Source organism: Mastigoproctus giganteus, chromosome 1 (assembly GCF_048544385.1).
Source record: "Mastigoproctus giganteus isolate SK-2022 chromosome 1, ASM4854438v1, whole genome shotgun sequence".
In the NCBI taxonomy this organism is placed as follows: domain Eukaryota; kingdom Metazoa; phylum Arthropoda; class Arachnida; order Uropygi; family Thelyphonidae; genus Mastigoproctus; species Mastigoproctus giganteus.
The window spans coordinates 134,128,655-134,148,433 of NC_143575.1; the positions used below are offsets into that span (position 1 = coordinate 134,128,655).

A 19,779-nucleotide genomic window follows, 5' to 3' on the forward strand; every position below is an offset into this window, starting at 1 on the left:
GTTGGTTGTATGGTTAGGATTGTCCAGTATTCTTGTAGGTAAAAGCAGAGATGCATTCTGTGCAAAGTCATTAGAAATTGCAAAAGCCTCAGCATCTTGACCAGCTGGTTCGGTGTGACTAGAAAATGGAAGCCAGCTGGAGTTGTGAACGTTAAAATCACCAAGGAAAATTACCTCACTGTTAGGAAAGTTGGACTTGAGAAAGTCAAGTTGCAAAGAGAGAAAGTCAAAAAGCTCCAAGTGATTAATGCAGTTGGGAGAACAGTAGAGACAGAAGATGAATTTGACACAAGGTAGAGAGATTTTAAGCCAGAGAAGATCAAAGAGAGGAGATTCCAAATTACCAATTCTCTGACAGGGAATATCGGAACGGACATATGCACAAGTACCACCTTTGAGGCGAAAGGAATCATACAGTGAATAATTTGGGCAACTGAGATGAGCAGTATTTGAATCAACCGATAACTGAGATTCTGTCAGAAAAGTACATGGGGTTTGGCAGACTGCAAGTGGAAATGGACATAGTTGAGATTAGAATTGAGACCACGTATATTTGTGAAATGAACTAGGAAGTGTTTGGGAGGTTTAGATCTTTTTGCAGATAAGCTTACTCTATTAGTTTGACAATTCATGGTGTATTCAATAGTGTGAAAAAGTAGGGGGGAGTACATGCTGTATGCAGTAATGAAATTTTTGGATATGGTATACACATGGTAAGAATATACCCAGATCCTTGATATAACGTGGCCCCCAGCATACACACTACTCAGACTTCCTCCAGTCACCACCTGACAGACTAGAGGTAGCAAGATTAAACACTAGCTGATCCGGAAGCTTCCTAAAGAGTTACCAATAGGTTCGGTCCGGTGTACTAATTAGCGGCCAGCCTGTGAACACCGTTTTGGAGCTGTACCCTCGAAATGTATGGAAGATTGGATTTCGCTATGATGTTCATCACAATCTCAAAAGCATCAGTCATACTGCATGATGGAAGATATGAGGAAATAGGGAGATGAAAAGAAGTCGGCATAGTGTGTCGGATGAGAACTTCATAAATATTAGGAATATTCTACAAAAACTTTATTATGAAATTATTTTTACTTATTACTTATTTTACTCACATTTTATTTCTTTTTTTTTTTTACACATTTTACTTTTTATTTTTACACATTTTAGTTTTTTTTTATATCGTTAAATAACAAATTTATGCTTAATAAACTGTGTTAATATACTTTACTGTTCTTCATCCAAAAACATTACTACTAAAGTAACAATATCAGGAATTTTTTTTAGAATACTTTTAAAATTCTAAAAATCCTTTTAATTTTCATTTTTCCTGATAGCAAAGAATGAGTACCAACACCTGTTTTTTTTACAAAAAAAGCACTGCTGCTGATAATCAGATTATTATTCCCTCTGGTTGTCTCTCAAATATGCTGCTGTAGAAAACAATCATCCAATAAATCCAAAAAGTCTTGCTTGTGTGTGAGTGACCAACTCACAAGTTCCAGTCTACATGTGGGAAGTTAAAATCCCCCATTAAAAGACAATTTGATTTACTGCCCCACTCTATTTCCCAGTACAGTTGTTCATTGTACACATCAGAGTCATTAGGCCTTTAAGACAATCCTACTCTGAATTTTGCTTTGGCAGTGTTTATGTGACACGAAACTGGCTCAAACGTGCACTGTCCACCCATGTTGACTGGATGCACTTCATTAACACACAGCTGATACGTTACTCTGGGGTTACTGCTACCCATATGCAGTACTTTACATTTGGCAATGTTAAACTTCTGTTGCCACCTCTCAGCCCATCTGCTCAACTTTTCAAGATCCTGTTGCAGTAGAGTACTGCCATTAGTGTCATTAACAACCCTGCCAACCTTCATATCGTCTGCAAACTTAGACATTATGCTTGATATATCTTCATCAATATAATTAATAAATACAGAAAACAACACTGGTACCAACACTGAACCCTGGGGGACTCCACTAATAACATTAGCCCACAAAGACCAGTGTCCACTGATTACGACTCTCTGTCTTTTCCCACTCAACCATCCCTTTATTCATAGCAGCAATTTGCCCTTCATGCCATACTGCTGCACCTCCGTAGCCAGGTGGGAAGGAGCAGCAGTGCGTAGCACACGCTTCTTGATTAGACCGGGGTTCGAGCCCGTCACCACCAAATACGGAGGATGCGGAAAGGTCGGGGAATGACCACCGCATGTCCCGGAGCAATATGGCCTTAGTTGCTAATGCTCCTGAAAACCAAATAACAACAACAACAACAGCCATACTGCTCCAATTTGTACAGTAGTCTATACATGTGAAACAGTATCAAAACCTTTTCTAAGATTCAAGTATATGATATCAAAATCATTTTTTGCATCCTGTTCCTTTGTGACCACATCATAGTATCCAATCAAATTTGTCAGACAAGACTACCCCTTAACAAACTCATGCTGTGTCCGAACTATAACTGAAGTGTTTTCTAGATGATCCTGCAGTGCTTCTTTAACCAGTACCTACATTAATTTTCCAGGAACAGAAGTGAAACTAACAGGTGTGCAATTATTTGTGTCACTCTTTAATCCTCTTTTGTGAATTGTGGTCACATTTGCACATTTCCAATCCATGGGTACCTTCCCCGAGTCCAAGGAAGCTGTCATAATTATGGCTAAGGGTTTGCTTACTTCCTTTTCTGCCTCCTTTAATATAACTGGATAGATCCCAACAATTCCAGGTGCCTTTCATATTTCTGCTCCACTTTGATCATTTATTACGAAATCATTTAGCTCACTGCCAGAATTTAATACAGCTCTGGCATTTACCTCCCTGAATAACTCCTCATATGTAAATGTAGATGCAAAAAACTCATTCAGTTTTTTTTAGCTACCTGAGCAGGATCATGAACAGTTGAACCATCGATATCAAGTGGACCAATCCGATTCACCCCCATCCGCCTAGAATTTACATATGTAAAGAATTCTTTGCTGTTTTTCTTTGCCAAAGATTTCTTGCAATCTGTCTTTGCCTGCCTAACTTCCTTTGTGATTTGATTACAGAAAAACTTATATCTACCATAGGCTTCTGTGTCTCCTGTTAATTTATATGTATCCCATGCATTTTTCTTTTCTGCCACATGTCTCATTATTTCATTTGACATCCATTTAGGCCTACACTTTGAACAATATTTCTTAATTGGTATGAAAAGCCTAGTAGCTTTCAAGATTAATTCTTTGAATGCTTCCCATTTACAATTTGCTGTTGGTAAAATCATCATATGGTTCCACTGCATAGAATTTAAAAACTGTCTCAGACAACTGTAGTCGCCTTTACGAAAGCAAAAACACTTCCCTTTACACCTGATGGTAGTTACCTCTTTGAGTAAATCCTACATTTGCACACTGTGATCACTGCCACCTAGTGGTTCCTTTATCTGCAGATTCTTAATGCATAAAGAATCACTATTGATAATCAGATCAAGAATCTTACTCCCTCTGGTCGCCTCCCAAATATGCTGCCGTAGAAAACAATCATGCAATAAATCCACAAAAGCCTTGCTAGAGTGCGAGTGACCAATTCACAAGTTCTAGTCAATATCCTCAAAATTAAAATCCCCCATTATAAGACAATCTGATTTACTGGCCAACTCTATTTCTCTGTGCATTATACTCATCAGAGTCATTAGGCCTATAACACACTCCTACTCTCAATTTTGCTTTCCCAGTGCTATATCCCACCCATGTGAACTGGCCATCCATGTCAACTGGCTGCACTTCCTTAGATTTTATGTTTCTTAATTAATAGCATAACCCCTCCTCTCTTCCAATGCTTTCTGTACATATTGTACTTCCCAATTTCCAATTCTGCCTTCGTTATCCTGGGATATCATTTGGGATATCAGACACCACATCCCTGATATCCCAACAATATCTGCCTTTGATCTTTTTGACCAACACCTCAAATTGATCAAATTTATTTACTAAACTCCTAGCATTGTTGTTGTTGTTTTTGGTTTTTAGGAGCATTAGCAACTAAGGCCATATTGCTCCGGGATATGCGGTGGTCATTCCCCGATCTTTCCGCATCTTCCGTATTTGGTGGTGACGGGCTCGAACCCCGGTCTAATCAAGAAGCATATGATACGCTCTACTGCTCCTTCCCACCTGGCTACGGAGGCGCCCTCCTAGCATTGGTGTGCTTTTTCTGATTCTTAGCTACACTAACACAGCTCATATATTTACTTGTTCTGCAATGACTCACAGCAGTCTCTGAAATCTCCTGCACCTTGTTTTTCAACTGCTGCTTATTCGAATAGAAGTAGTGCAAGAATCACTTTCACCTCTGCCACTGGCTACTGTTAATCTATTAGTCCATATATCCCCCACCAAGCTAGTAGTTTTTCCGTCCAACCTAACACTGCCTCGATAGCATCAGCAAATATTCTTGCACCCTTTATATTTAAGTCTATCTTATCCCTGTAGAAGCAGTGTTCTCCTGTTAACAAGCACAGACCAGGCTGAAAAAAAAATTCTACCCCATGAGCCTTGCACAATCTGACACTATTGTGAAGAATATGCATTAATTTCTGCCTCCTGCCCTGCAGCCACTCTGTGAACTATCTTATAAACTTGCCTCCCAACATATTCCTACTTATACAGTAACTTCTCATGAAGGGCTGAGTCAAAAGCCTTGCTAAAATTCAAATAAATTGTCAAAATTATTCCCTACATCCAGTTAGTAACTGTGCCAAAATTGTAATGTATAATGGTCAGATTAGTAAACAGACCAAAGGGTACTCTTACTAAGAAAGGCTTCAGTTGTACAAATTTCAGCATCCATGAGGTACCTGTGAGGAGATTGATGCTTAAGGTTTGGATGGATTGAGTAAGCTAAATGCTAACTGCATTCTTCCTGTTGCTGAAACATATAAAGAGCATAAATTTAAATTGAGGAAGAATGGTTGCAGGAGATATGTGGAAATTAGCTTTCAGCCAGCAGGTAGTAATTGTTGGAGCAAACTTCCATTTGGTGGTGTGGCAGTGAGCAGGCTGAATAAATTTAAGGAAGAACTAGTCAAATTTTTAGAAGAGTTGGGCAGGTGATGTGATGTAGGAAATGTTTTTTTTTTTCTTTCTTTTTTTTTTTTTTTTTTTTGGCTGATTCTCTGTAAACTTCTTTCTTACATCATTTGCCACTACTAATTTTAATATTAAAATAGTTAATCAGGTTATATTATATTCACAAGATTTTGATTTTACTTTAACAAAATCATGTTGCATGTTAGAATATCATTTCTATCTAAATATCTCTGGATTGTGTTCTTAATTAATGCCTGAAAGATTTTTGCCATCACTGAAGTAAGACCAAATAGTTTGCATTTACCCACTTTGCTCTTGGAAACAACCTTATGTATTAGCAATATGTTGGTACCCCCAGTCCAAAGTAATCCCTCCTGAGACCAGTGATGTCCTCATAATTAATATTAACAAATAAATGCACTCCCTGGTTACCTTCCTAAAAATTACTGAGTATGTGCCATCAAATCTAGGAGCCTTATTTGCCTTTAGGCTCAAAAGTTTTTCTAACAGACAATCGTGTGTAATTTCAAAATAGCAAATTTCATATATCTCACACCCATTCACATATTGATGAGTGCTGTATTTGCTCTGATGTTTCTTCACTGGTTGTATACTGATGAACAACTGAAGTTCTCAGATTTCCACCAACTGAACCTTCATCACATTCCATTTCATCTTCTAAAGAATCTAGTTCATGCTGTGGAGATAATGGAATCGGTATACTGTCATTGTGAGGGGTCGGTCTCATTGCTGTATCCAGGTCCTGATAAACAGTCTTGCATTTATTCTTTGCCAAGAATCTTACATTCACATTACAAAAGTAAAAATCAGCACTGTGGTTTTTTGGCACCCACCATATTATAGGTATGGCAAAATGATTACATAATCCATATAAACAAATGGTGTCCATGCCTTATTTTTGGCATACCAAACTGTTATGGGTCATACAGTTAGGTAGGTGCCGTACAATTAGGATCAACTAGTAACAAGTATACATCACTGATTTTGATTCACCAGAAAACAGTTAGGGAGAAGGTTATAGCAAAGTAGTTTTCCCTGTTGTATACAATTTGTTTTAATAAAATTTTTGAAAAATGTTCCAAATTTCTGAATTTCAGATTTGAGGTGTTGATGTATTTGTACTTGCATCAAGTAAGAAGTCCAAATAAAAAATTGCATTAAAAAAGTGCACAGTTTTAATTATTTCTTGAACTGCTTACACAACCCCAGGGGCTCACATCTGGTGAGTATGGGCTTGGCACACCCAGGGTCCTGAGCTGGATATCACCATTCTTCTGTTTCTTGGTGATTCTCTTCTACTCTCTCTCTCTCTCTCTCTCTCTCTCTCTCTCTCTCTCTCTCTCTCTCTCTCTCTCTCTCTCTCTCTCTCTCTCTCTGGGTAACTCAGAAATTTTTTTCTTTAGCTGGTGCAGCACAAGCCTCAGGTTTCCTTGCACTATATGGCTAGTAATAATAATAATAATAATAATGTTTGGTATGTGTTTTTAGGGGACATAGAAACAAAATAAAGGCAAAAATGACAAAACTGAAGTGGTATATATGCAACAAACACATTGTTTTAATGATATGCTGTGATGTTACATATATTTGGATATACTGGGTAACTCAAGGCAAATTATATATTTCGGTATTTGTTCTTACAAATAAGATTAATCATTAAAAAATACTTATATCCTGTTATTAATGTAATTTTAATCAAAATATTCACTAGTCCATTAAATGCATACACGTTGCTAAAGCTCCCTTGCCTTCAGCTGTTCACATATTTTCATACATTTTTCATAGACTTTGCTAATAGCTTCCTCTCCTGGATAGAGACATATAATGACAGCTGAAACAAAAAACATGCTTTAGTAATGAGGATTAAAAATAATTTCTAAATATAAATTATTTATCAACTCAACATAATGTCCTTTTTTTTTAATAAAATGGGAACAGAACTCTTTCCTTCTGCTTTTTATAGTTGATCTGCCATTTTATACTAAAATTGCACACAACAGTTTTGTTTTAAAATTTTCTAATTATTCACGAAAATTTATTTATTTAAGAAAAGCCAAAAAAAAACCAATATTTCCATAACAGTTTTCTCATGAATAAACTAGTCACTGTCATTAGAACTGCCTTCATTTATGGTAATTTTAATATATATATATATATTTAATTATTATTTATGAAAAACTGAAACATGCAAGGTATTAGATCCTATAGTACTTAGTACTGTGTATGGGTTGTAAGTTAAGAATGCAGAAGATATTTATTGACATTACACTTGAATTCCTACAGATTGAAATTTTTAGAAAATACATGTGAATGAAAGTTGTTCTAGAAAACAGAAGTAGAAGGGATAAATGAGGAAGAGAAAGGATGATTCTGTGAGTTTGAAGTTAGAAAGTGAACGGATGCTGACAGGATGGAGCATGTGTTTGCAGGTTTGGAAGAGAGTGGTGGAATTACAGATGCCAATTCAGAACAGTGAACAGCGACTATGAAAGTATTTAATGAAAAGACATGTAGCAGAAACTGAATGTCTAGGAGACAGAGAGTGGAAAGACTTTTTATAACAGACATGTCAAAAAATTAACGACTGTCCTCGTTTCAATGGGATAGATTTAAGATTTTAATACTTAAAGGTTTATGAGGTTTCGATACTTAAATCAGGCAAGCATCCATCATCATCATCCCCACAGCTCTCAGCATCAGTGTCTTAGTTATGTACCATTCTTCAACTGAGGTATTCCTTACTGGAAACTTCCTAAAAGCAAAGCCCTTCAACATATTCCACCTATACCTAACTGCAGCCAAAGCATAGTTCATGTCATCCAATTCCACTGACCTAAAAACAGTCAAAATATCCATGTGAGTTTGTGGTAATGTTTCTTCTAATTTAATGGCATCCAAATCCCATGCATCAAGAAACTCATCAACTACCTTTTTATTACTTACACATATTATTTATTTATTTACGTGCTTTCTTCTCCTTATCCAGAATAGCTCTATAGCCTGTACACATCGAAAAAAATGAGATCAACACAGTAATCGCTTTCACTCCAACATCTGGAACCTTCGAAGACCAGTTCCACTCCGCTTCAATGTTGTCACCTTTTGAACAGCCAGAAACATCAACTAGGTGATCAATACTTCCCAAAGATGATTCTTCTAAAAATGCACCATCTGCAACCTTAGAAGTTTCACCCTTATTATCTCCAGAATCCATAAATGTCGATTTCTGTAGTACACGATCTTCTTCAGTACGTCCCTTTGTTATCTTCCTTAAATACGTATCTTCACAATCCTGATGAACTATCCCTACACACTATATCCATACATCCAACAAGGCTTGACCCTGTCTCAGGACCAAAGGAAAGGAGACCTACTGGAGTACAACTGACTCTAGCAAGCACACTTGCCAGCCGATTGATCCTGAACGGGCTGCAACAGGACCTTCCTTCATAGCTAAACCAGGAACCAAAGCAGTGTATTAAGGCTGGACCCCTCACAACTAGGCTATGCCTTTCTGGCAAGTCTTGCAGCACATGGCAAACATGCCAGATTTGAGTGATGTGATCTACAACCAATGGCTTGAACACACAGAGAGAGAGAGAGAGAGAGAGAGAGAGAGAGAGAGAGAGAGAGAGAGAGAGAGAGAGAGAGTGTGCGTGTGTTCTCCACAGATGCTTTTGCAGTCAAACTTCCTTCTCTACCAGGGATTTTTTTTTGTTGGACTGTTTCATATTGTCTGTCAGTTATCCTATCTCTGTTTCTTGTCCTAACATTCTTAACTTTGTCTTATGCTATTAATGTGGTCTTATGCAATTAATGTGTCTTATGCAATTAGAACTATCACTGAGAGGTACCCTTATCATATAGGATAGGCTAAGAATGAGTAGTGGTTGAGGCAACTGATAAATGGGATTCTCTCAAAAAAAGTATATGTGAATTGGCAGACTGCAGGTAGAGAGGACCTTTATTGAGATTCCTAAGGCCATGTATATTTGTGAAATGAATGAAGACGTTTTTTGGAGGTTCAGATCTTTTCACAGATTAGTTTGTTCTAACAGTTTCATTATTCATAATTCAGTTAGTATATAAATACAAAGCATCGATAAGTTGTTTAATGCCTTGGTCATAGAAGTCTGCACTTTTTGCCTGAAACCACGATTCCAATTCATTGATGCCTTTTTGGAAGGTAGTAGTAGTAGTGGCATGTGATGCAAGAAAGCAGGCGTATGAGCATATGCAGCATCAGCCAATAAAAAAAAAAAAAAAAAAAAAAATTGAAAACAATTCCATCTAAATATTTGTCCAGTTCCTTCTTAAATTTATTTAACCTATCAACTTCCACAATGACAGATTTCTTTTTTTTTAATGTGAACTCCAAACACGAGAGGTATTAGAACCTATAGTACTTAGTACCGTGCTTGGATTGGAGGTTGAGAAGACGAAAGAAGATATTTGTTGACATTGGACTTGAACTTCTGTAGATTGTAATTTTCAGGAAATACGTATGAAGGAATGTTGTTCCAGAAAATGGCAGTTGAATGAATAAATGAGGAAGATGAAAAGTTGATTCTGTGGGTTTGAAGTTGGACAGTAAATGGATGTTGGCTGGTGGCGGCGTGTTCGGACTGTTTTGAAAGAGAGAGCGGGAATTATAGAAGCAAATTCAGAAGAACAGTGCCCATGGAAGTATCTGTAGAAGAGGCATGCAGCAGAAACAGTGCATCTATGAGACAGCAAGTGGACAGACTCTGTTAGAGATGAATCATTAATTAACCTAACTGCCCTCTTCTGAATGGAATCAAGAAGCCTGAGAGAGGTTTTGGGGGCAACACCCCAGATGTGGGAACAATATTCCATGGCAGGGCGGATTTGCGATTTATACAGAGTGAGCAGCTGTTTGGAAGAAAAGTAACGCCAAGAGCGAAAGAGAAAACCAAGTTTTTTAGATGCAGAGGAAGCAATATTTGTAATGTGCTTGTGCCAAGAGAGATTAGAAGTCAGGGTGATCCCCAAAAGAGATATCCTTTTGCCTAGAAATTGGAGTGTCACTGAAGATAAGCATAGGAGCAGAAGAATCCTTTTTGCGAGATATAAGACAAGACTGAGTTTTAGAAGGGTTGAAATCAACTAAGTTGTCTTTGCCCCACTGGAGAATTACCTGAAGATCGCCATTTAAGGAATTGGTAGCAGATTTTCGAGAAGTTGAAGCTGATTGAGCAGGACAAAGTTTCTCAAAATGGAAAGTTGAATGCAATGTGCTATCATCGGCAAAACTATGGATAGGATTTCCAGTCAATGGAAGAAGGTCATTGATATACAAGAGGAAAAGAGTGGGGGAAAGAACTGAACCTTGGGGGACACCAGCATTAGTGGAGAAGTTAGAAGACAGAGAGCCATCTACCATCACCTTCAGTGAGCGATCATAGAGAAAACTGGATAACCAATTACTAAAAACAGTTGGCAAAACATAAGATGGAAGCTTGTTTAGAAGACCTTTATGCCAAACACGATCAAAAGCCTTTGAGATGTCAAGAGCAACTACTTGTGTTTCACCGAACTTTTCCATTGAATTAGTCCATAAATGGGTAACATAAGCCAGAATATCTCCAGTGGATCGACACTGACTGAATCCATACTGGTGATCGTTGATCAGACGGAAGGTTTCTAGGTAGTTTAAGAGTTGGCGGTTAATTGATTTCTCCATTACTTTAGAAAGAGTAGAAGTAAATGCAATGGGACGATAATTGGATGGGAGGGATTTGTCACCCTTTTTAGGAACTGGCTGGATATGAGCAAATTTCCAGGCAGAAGGAAAAACATCTTTAGAATAAGAAAGTGAAAAAAGGCGGCAAAGAATAGGAGTAAGTTCAGGAGCACAGGTTTTGAGAACAAGTGGAGAAATACCATCAGGACCTGGAGCTTTCTTAGCATCAAGATTTATCAAAATCCTTCTGATATCCTTTTGATGGAAGACCACAGGAGGCATTGAATGGAGTGTGTTCGGAATGTTGGGAGATGTTTTACCAAGATCATTAATACATGAGCTGGAAGAAAAATGGGATGCTAGCAGGTCAGCTTTATCCTTGGCTGAAGTGACAACAGAACCATCTGGTTTGGACAGAGGTGGGAGCAGAGATGGGCAAAAGTTGCGGCCAATAGCTTTGGCAAGAGACCAGAATGCTCGGCTACCATTAGGGCAAGAAGCAAGTTTTCTATTCTTAGCCTGTTCAAACTCTAGTTTGGACTGATTAATAACTGCTTTACAATTGTTGCGAGCTTTGGTGTAGGCAGAAAATGAAACTGAAGAATTAGAAACAAGCCAATTACGATATGCAACATTCTTCTCTTGGACAGCCTTAGCACATTTATTGGAAAACCAAGGTTTAGATAAAGGACGAGATTTTAAAGTGGAGTGTGGGATAAGGGATTCCATTCCTGCAAGAATAATTTCACTGACACCATCTGAGCAAACGTTGACATCAGAACTTTTGAAACAGTAATCCGACCAAGGAAAAGAAGTCTCGCAGGTCATCCCATTTTGCATTCTTGTAATGCCAAACAAGACGAGGTTGGGAGTAGCCATGAGATAAAGGCTCCATTGGAGAAGAGACAATCACCAAGTTGTAATCTGAAGTGGCTAAAGGACCTCTCACTTCGACCATGTACTTAGAAGGGTTGTTTGTGAGAAAAACATCAAGCGTATTGGCTGTATGATTAGGATTGTCTGGTATTCTTGTAGGTAAATGAACAATCTGTGCTAGGTCCTTAGTAATTGCAAAAGCCTCAGCATCTCGACCTGCTGGGTCGGTGTGACTAGAAAACAGAAGCCAGCTGGAGTTGTGAACATTAAAATCACCAAGGAAAATTACCTCACTGTTAGGAAAGTTGGGCTGGAGAAAGTCAAGTTGCAAAGAGACGAAGTCAAAGAGCTCCAAGTGATTAGTGGAGTTGGGAGAACAGTAGAGACAACAGATGAATTTGACACAATGAGTTAGAGATATTTTGAGCCAGAGAAGATCAAAGAGAGGAGATTCCAAATTGCCAAGTTTCTGACAGGGAATATCAGAATGGACATATGCACAAGTACCACCTTTGAGGCGAAAGGAATCATACAGCAAATAATTTGGGCATCTGAGATGAGCAGTAGTTGAATCAACCGAGATTCTGTCAGAAAAAGTACATGGGGTTTGGCAGACTGCAAGTGGAAATGGACATCGTTGAGATTATAATTGAGACCACGTATATTTGTGAAATGAATTAGGAAGTGCTTGGGAGGTTTAGATCTTTTTGCAGATAAGCTTGCTCTATTAGTTTGACAATTCATGGTGTATTCAACAGTAAGAAAAAGTGGGTGGGATATGCTGTATGAAGTAATGAAATTTTTGGATATGGCGTACACGTGGTAAGAATATACCCAGATCCTTGGTATAATGTGGCCTCGACAATGCTCCCTGCATACACACTACTCAGACTCCCTCCAATCATTATCTGGCAGAGTAGAGGTAGCAAGATTATACACTAGCTGATCCGGAAGCCCCCTAGAGAGTTACCAATAGGTTCGGTCCATTGTACTAACTAGCGGCCGGCCTGCGAACACTGTTTTTGAGCTGTACCCTCGAAATGTACGGAATATTGGATCTCGCCACGACGATCATCATAACCTCAAAAGTCATCAATCATACTGCATGATGGAAGAGATAGGGAAGGGTTGACCGGAACTTAGCTCTAGAGACTAAACATGGGTTCCACCACTTCAAGCCTCCAATAAGCAAAGTGGTGGTATTTCACCGGTTGATGAGAGTCATCTACCACCTAGTTGCTGCCTGGTAACATAGAGGGGCAGCGTTCCTCCATGTGGTGTGGGCGACACACCTCGACCCCTGCTTACGGTGGTTCACACCTGGGTGGTCACCCACCATGTACTTGTGTATGGAGGTTATACCCAGGATTACTAACAGTTCCACCATCGTGAAGGTGCAAGCAGAGGATTTGGCTGTCACAGACCGTCCGGACTTCACCGAAATTAGGTCCACTTGACTTGAGTGTCACTAGAATATCAGTTCTATCAGCGTTTTAGACTCCCAGGTAGGAAGTACAGCTTGTCTGGCATATCTGAGAGAATGTCTGTGACAACCTCAAGGACAAACTTCAAGATGGAAGTTTGTTCCAGCAATTAACCACCCGCTGGCTAAAGGCAAATTTCCGCACATCTATTCTACATCTGTCCTTCCTCAATTTCAATTTATGACCCCTTAGGTTTGTAATCTGAACAAGTGGAAGAATCCCATCACAGTTCAGTGTGTTCAACCCATTCAAGGCCTTATACACCTCAATCAGATTGCTTCGCAGGTGCGTAGTCTCCAGCTGCTGCAATTTGCAGAACTTAAGGCTCTCTTGGTAAGAGGATCCCTTCATTCCCCTCACCAATCTTGTTGCCCATCTCTGTACATGCTCAAGCAAATCTACATCCTTCCTAAAATGAGGCCTCCAGACCTGCACACAGTACTCAAGGCATGGCCTGACCATTGCCTTATACAGAGGTACAATCACCTCCTTTTCCCTGCTAACAAAATTCCTGTATATCATTGACAACACTCCATGACCTGCCCTGGCAGCCTGTCTGCATTGCTCAGTAAACTTCATATCTGACTGCACAATTACTCCCAGGTCTTTTTCATTTTATACCTCCTTAAGTGTGGTACCACACGGTACGTTTCTCTGGGGTTACTTCTACCCATATGCAGTACTTTGCATTTGTCAATGCCAACTTCTCAGCCCATTGCCACCTGCCACTTCAGTGTCAATTGCCACTTCTCAGCCCATCTGCCCAAATTTTCTAGATCCTGTTGCAGTAACACACTGCCATTACTGTCATTAACAACCTTGCCAACTTTTGAATCATCTGCAAACTTCGATACGAAGCCTGATATACCTTCATCAATATCATTGATAAATATACAAAACAACAGTGAACCCAACACCAAACCCTGTGGGACTCCACTAATAACATTAGTCCATGAAGAGCAGCACCCATTGCTTACCACCCTCTGTCTTCTCCCACTCAACCATCCTTTTATCCATTGTAGCAACTTACCCTTAATACCATTCTGCTCCAATTTGAACAGTAGTGTTCCCTGCGCAACAGTGTCAAAAGCTTTCCTGAAATCCAAGTATATGATATCAAAATTATTTTTTGCAGACAGTTCCTTTGTAACAACATCATAATAACCAATCAGATTTGTCAGACAAGACGTTCCCTTAACAAACCCATGCTGTGTCTGAATTATTGCTTCAGTCTTGTCTAGATGATCCTGCAATGCATTTTTAGCCAGTGACTCCATTATTTTACCCGCAACAGAAGTTAAACTAACTGGTCTGTAATTACTTGTGTCACCCTTCGATCCCCCTTTGTGAATTAGGGACACATTTGCACATCTCCAGTCCGTGGGGACCTCCCCTGAGTCCAAGGATGCGCTCATAATTATGGCTAAAGGTTTGCTTACTTCCTTTGCCGACTCCTTTAATATAACTGGATAGATCCCATCCACCCCAGGTGCCTTTCTTATGTTTAACTTCAACAATTTATCCTCCACTTTGTTCTCAGTTATTACAAAATTATTAAGTACCCTGTTACAATTTGATAACCTTGTGGCATTTTCAAACCTTAATAACTCCTCATGTGTGAATGAATATGCAAAATACTCATTCAGTTTGTTTGCTATCTGAGCAGGATCATCAGCTACAGTCACACCATCGATATCCAGTGGACCAATCACATTCATCCCCTTCCTTTTAGAGTTTATATAAGTAAAGAAATCCTTGCTGTTTTTCTTAGCATCCTTTGCCAAAGATTTCTCGTAATCTGCCTTCGCCTGCCTATCCTCCTTTGTGACTTGATTACAGACTAGCTTATATATATCATAGGCTTCTGTGTTGCCTGATAATTTATATGCATCCCATGCATTTTTCTTCTCTGCCACAAGTGTCATTAGTTCATTTGACAACCATCTAGGTGTAAACCTTGAATAATATTTTTTAATAGGTATGAAGGTGCCTCCGTAGCCAGGTGGGAAGGAGCAGCAGTGCATAGCACACGCTTCTTGATTAGACCGGGGTTCGAGCCCGTCACCACCAAATACGGAGGATGCGGAAAGGTCAGGGAATGACCACTGCATATCCCGGAGCAATATGGCCTTAGTTGCTAATGCTCCTGAAAACCAAATAACAAACAAACAATAGGTATGAAACGTTTAGTAGCTTCCACTATTAATTCCTTGAATGCTTCCCACTTTGAATTTGCTGTTGGTAACATTATCAGGTGGGGAGGAGGTGTGCTTCCACAAAGGCATCAACAATCTTGGAACCCATTGTGTGGGGACCTTACATATGTGCAGATGGCTATGTAAAATGCTGTTGGCAGATCCATAACTAATTCCCACTGCATTTGCGATGAAATGAGTTGCCACATGTCTATCACTCCACACCAGCTGCTCAACCTTTGCAAACATCTCACTGTCTGTAGATGTTGATGGCCTTCCTTCTCTGGGCTCATCAAAGACACTTGTACGACCCTGGAACTCCCATTTACACCATTTTACAGTGTCTTAGGATGGACAATTCTGCCCATACACAGCTTTCATTTCTTCATCAATTTCCTGAGCTTTCTTGTCATGCAAATGCAGGAATTTTATCACTGCTTGATACCCCACTTTGTCAACAATAGTGTCCTTCCTCAGATTCCGGGCTCCACCTCTGGTGTACAATCATCTACGGGAATGAAATTTCACACGTTAGTTATTGAAAGACTACCCTAAGTGTAGTTTTTCATTTTCTACCACCCTTAGTGTATATGCAGGGTACGGGAGGAATTTCAAGGAGATGGGTCTATTTATGAGGTGGTATCAAAAAGTTCATACCCTGACTTAGATAAAACATTAAAAACGGCATCTTCCTACTGATGTTTTATCTAAGTCAGGGTATGAACTTTTTGATACCACCTCGTAAATAGACCCATCTCCTTGAAATTCCTCCCGTACCCTGCATATACACTATATGGACTCCTAGTCAATAGCTGGCAGAGTAGAGGCAGTGAGATTATACATTAACTGATCCAGATGTGCCCTAGAGAGCCTCCTAAATGCCTCCTCCATCAGCTAAACCGGATGTACCAGCTTTCAGAGTTTAACCAACAAAAATTTATTTCTCTGTAATTAAAAACAATACTATTTAATAATAAATACGATTTCAATTAGTCTTTATTTATGAATCTTAAAACTGATGTTTTTTTAAAGATTTCACTTTGATATTTCTTAAGTTTCCCCTTAAAACAGTCGACACGTTAAAAGTCTCATTAGTTGCCTCAGTTCCTTCAAAAAAATACCTTCAATTCTTTCAATTGTATTAAATATCATCATCACAATCATCGTCTTTCCCATTGTTGTTATTGTCTTTGTTGATCACAGCATCTACAATATCACTCTCTGTAGAAAGACCACTAGTTAATAAGTTGTCATCGACTCGTACCAATTCATTGATGTTATCTGTATTAAAACCTACAACGTTGTTACGTAGCAACCATTCAGATAATGGTAAGTTGTTTTCTTTGTTTCCATCTTTTTCATCTACATCTGAAATTCCATAAACGGTTGTCGAAGTAACGTTGTTCCAGGCATCATTCAATAAATTTATACCATCAATATCAATATAGACTTGATATGTTTCTGTTCTCTTTGACTAATCAGATGTAGAACTGGAAATCTTTTATGAAATCCTTTCAAACTCTTGATTACACCTATGTCCATCGGTTGTAAAATTGATGTTGCATTGGGAGGCAGAAACACTAGCTTAACGTTGGACAAATTTTGAATCTGGGGATGTGCAAGACAGTTATCAATTAATAATAAAATATTTTTCTTCTTTTTGAATAGCTCCTTTTTCCAATCATTTATGTGTTGCCAAAAAGTATCCGAAGTCATCCAAGCTTTCTTGTTTGCAGTGTAATACACAGGAAGTTTCCTTATGTTTTTGAAACACTGAGGTTTTAATGATTTTCCAAACAAACAGATTTTTTATCAGTTCTGGTCATATTTGCACATACGAGCACCGTCAAGTGACCCTTTTATTTTTTTTCACCAACAAATTTTTTCTCTTTGAATTTAAATGTATTGTCAGGTATCAAATTATAAAAAAGTCCTGTTTCTTTGGCGTTGTAGTAGTAACAGAGGCATGCTATGCAAGAAAGCAAGCATATGAGCTTATGTAGCATCAGCCAAAAAAAAAAAAAAACAATTTCACACAACCATTCCCTCTAAACGTCTGTCCAGTTCCTCCTTAAATTTATTTAAGCTATTAACTTCCACAACGACAGATGGAAGTTTGTTCCAGCAATTAACTACCCGCTGGCTAAAAGAAAATTTTGGCACATCTATTCTACAACAGTCTTTGCTCATTTTGAATTTATGCCACCTCAGATTCGTAATCTGAGCAAGCAGAAGAATCCTATCAGAATTCAGCATGCTCAACCCATTCAAAGCCTTATACACCTCAATCAGATCACTTTGCAGGCATCTATCTCCAGTCACTGAAAATTTGCAGAACTTAAGCCTTTCTTGGTAAGAGAACCCTTCGTTTCCCTCACCAATCTTTTTGCCCTTCTCTGTACACACTCAAATAACTCTACATCCTTCCTAAAATGAGGCCTCCAGACTTGTGTGCAGTACTCGAGGCATGGCCTGACCACTGCTTTATACAAATGGATAATCACCTCCTTTTCCTGCTAGCAAAATTCCTGTTTATCATTGACAATACCCCATGACCTGCTCTGGCAGCTGGTCTGCATTGCTCAGAAAACTTAATATCTGACTGCACAATCACTCCCAGGTGTTTTTCATTTTCTACCACCCTAAGTGTAGTACCATACAGTTGGTACTTTCCTCCGGGGTTACTTTAACCCCTGGCACTCGTTGCCGTGATGGGATATTGTGCTGTAACTATACTTCACAATAAAGATTTATTAGGCAGTACTTTGCATTTGTTAATGTTAAACTTCAGTTGCCACTTCTCAGTCCATCTGCCCAAGTTTTCGATCCTGTTGCAGTAGCACAACTGTTGTAGATGTCTTCGTCATTGAAATCTTTCCTGATTTCTGCCCAAACATGGTCAATCCACTCATTTACCTTATTGGATCTGGAGATAGAGATTCTCCACTAATTTTTGCATAAATGATGTTATGGCAGTTTTAAAATCGATCCAGCCAACTGTTGTTACACACAAAATCGATCCAGCCAACTGTTGTTACACACAAAATCGATCCAGCCAACTCTTGTTACACACAAAATCATCACATCCAAATTGTTTAGCAAATATTTTCGCTTGAGTCTTCAAGATCAGACCATCTATTGAAAATTCATCACTTTGTGTGGTGAACCATTGAAGCAATACTTCCTCAATGTTTGTAACCTCGCACTTTCGAAATTTTTTTTTGCGGTTATTCTTTTCTAGTGCCGATATGTAAACATGTTTATTCTTCCACAATGTTGATACACTTGAAGAGGACAAAGGAAACTTTTAACACACTTCAACATTTTTTGCACCGTGTTCTAACTCACGAATAATTTCGACTTTTTTGTGAATCTAGAGACACTTTCTTTTGTTAGTAGACACATTTCCGAAGGAAGGGTTCATTTCTAACTGATTTTACTTTAAAATAATAAAGTAATCTGCATAAAAAGTTCTTAGAATCCCGAAATGCACATAATGTTCCTAGAAGTCCCAAAATAAATTTATGGTTCAGTGAATACAAGAAATTCTGTAAACAGGGTAATGCGACAAGCGGAACACCAATGCACCACTGTATAGCCCCCCCCAATCCTTGGAGGACAAGGCCATAAACCGGCCGCTAATCTGATTCAGGTGGTGATAAAGCTAAGTCACCCTTTTCAGTTTCGTCTATTCCAAGAATTGGGTTTTTCCAACTATCCGAGCAATTAAGAATGTTGGCATAGTTACCAAAATTTGTTTGGTATATCCATGTAATATGCTCGTTATAACAGTGAGTGATTGTATGGGAATACACATAAATTAAAATCATTATGGCTTTTTGCTGGTTACAGTCGTGATGTCGTTATTTCCGTGCTCATTATAACCAAGTTCGACTGTACACTTGGATTTCAGGAAAGCTTTTGATACTGTTGCACATGGAAGACTGCTATACAAGTTGGAGCAGTATGGAATTAAGGGCAAGTTACTACAATAGATAAAGGGATGGTTGAGTGGGAGGTGGCACAGAGTGGTAAAAAATGGACACTGCTCTACATGGACTAATGTTATTAGTGGAGTCCCCCAGAGTTCATTCCTGGGCACATTGTTGTTTTGTGTATTTATCAATGATATCGATGAAGGTATATCAGGCTTAATGTCCAAGTCTGCAGATGATACAAAGATGATATGAGGTTTATAAGGCCTTGGTTGTTAATAACAGTAAATACAGTACTCTCTCAGGGTACTTGGGAATTTTTTTTTGGCTGGTGCAGCATAAGCCTCAGGCTTTCTTGCACCATATGGCTAATAATAATAATAATGTTACTGCAACAGACTCTAGAAAAGTTAGGCAGATAGGATGAGAAGTGTCAACTGAAGTTTAACATTGACAAATGCAAAGTACTGTATAT

The 19,779-nt window shown here is 38.7% G+C and overlaps 1 protein-coding gene across 1 annotated transcript in view; it reads right to left on the bottom strand.

Moving 5' to 3' along the window:
* Nucleotides 1-6,823: 6,823 nt before the first annotated feature.
* The window catches only part of LOC150091148 (uncharacterized), a 212,911-nt gene continuing 199,955 nt past the window's right edge, over nt 6,824-19,779 (bottom strand). The window contains exon 3 of the mRNA XM_090382241.1: nt 6,824-6,941. Within this exon, the coding sequence (XP_090238367.1) occupies nt 6,844-6,941 (98 nt within the window). The 3' untranslated portion in view covers nt 6,824-6,843. The remainder of the gene's footprint in view (nt 6,942-19,779) is intronic.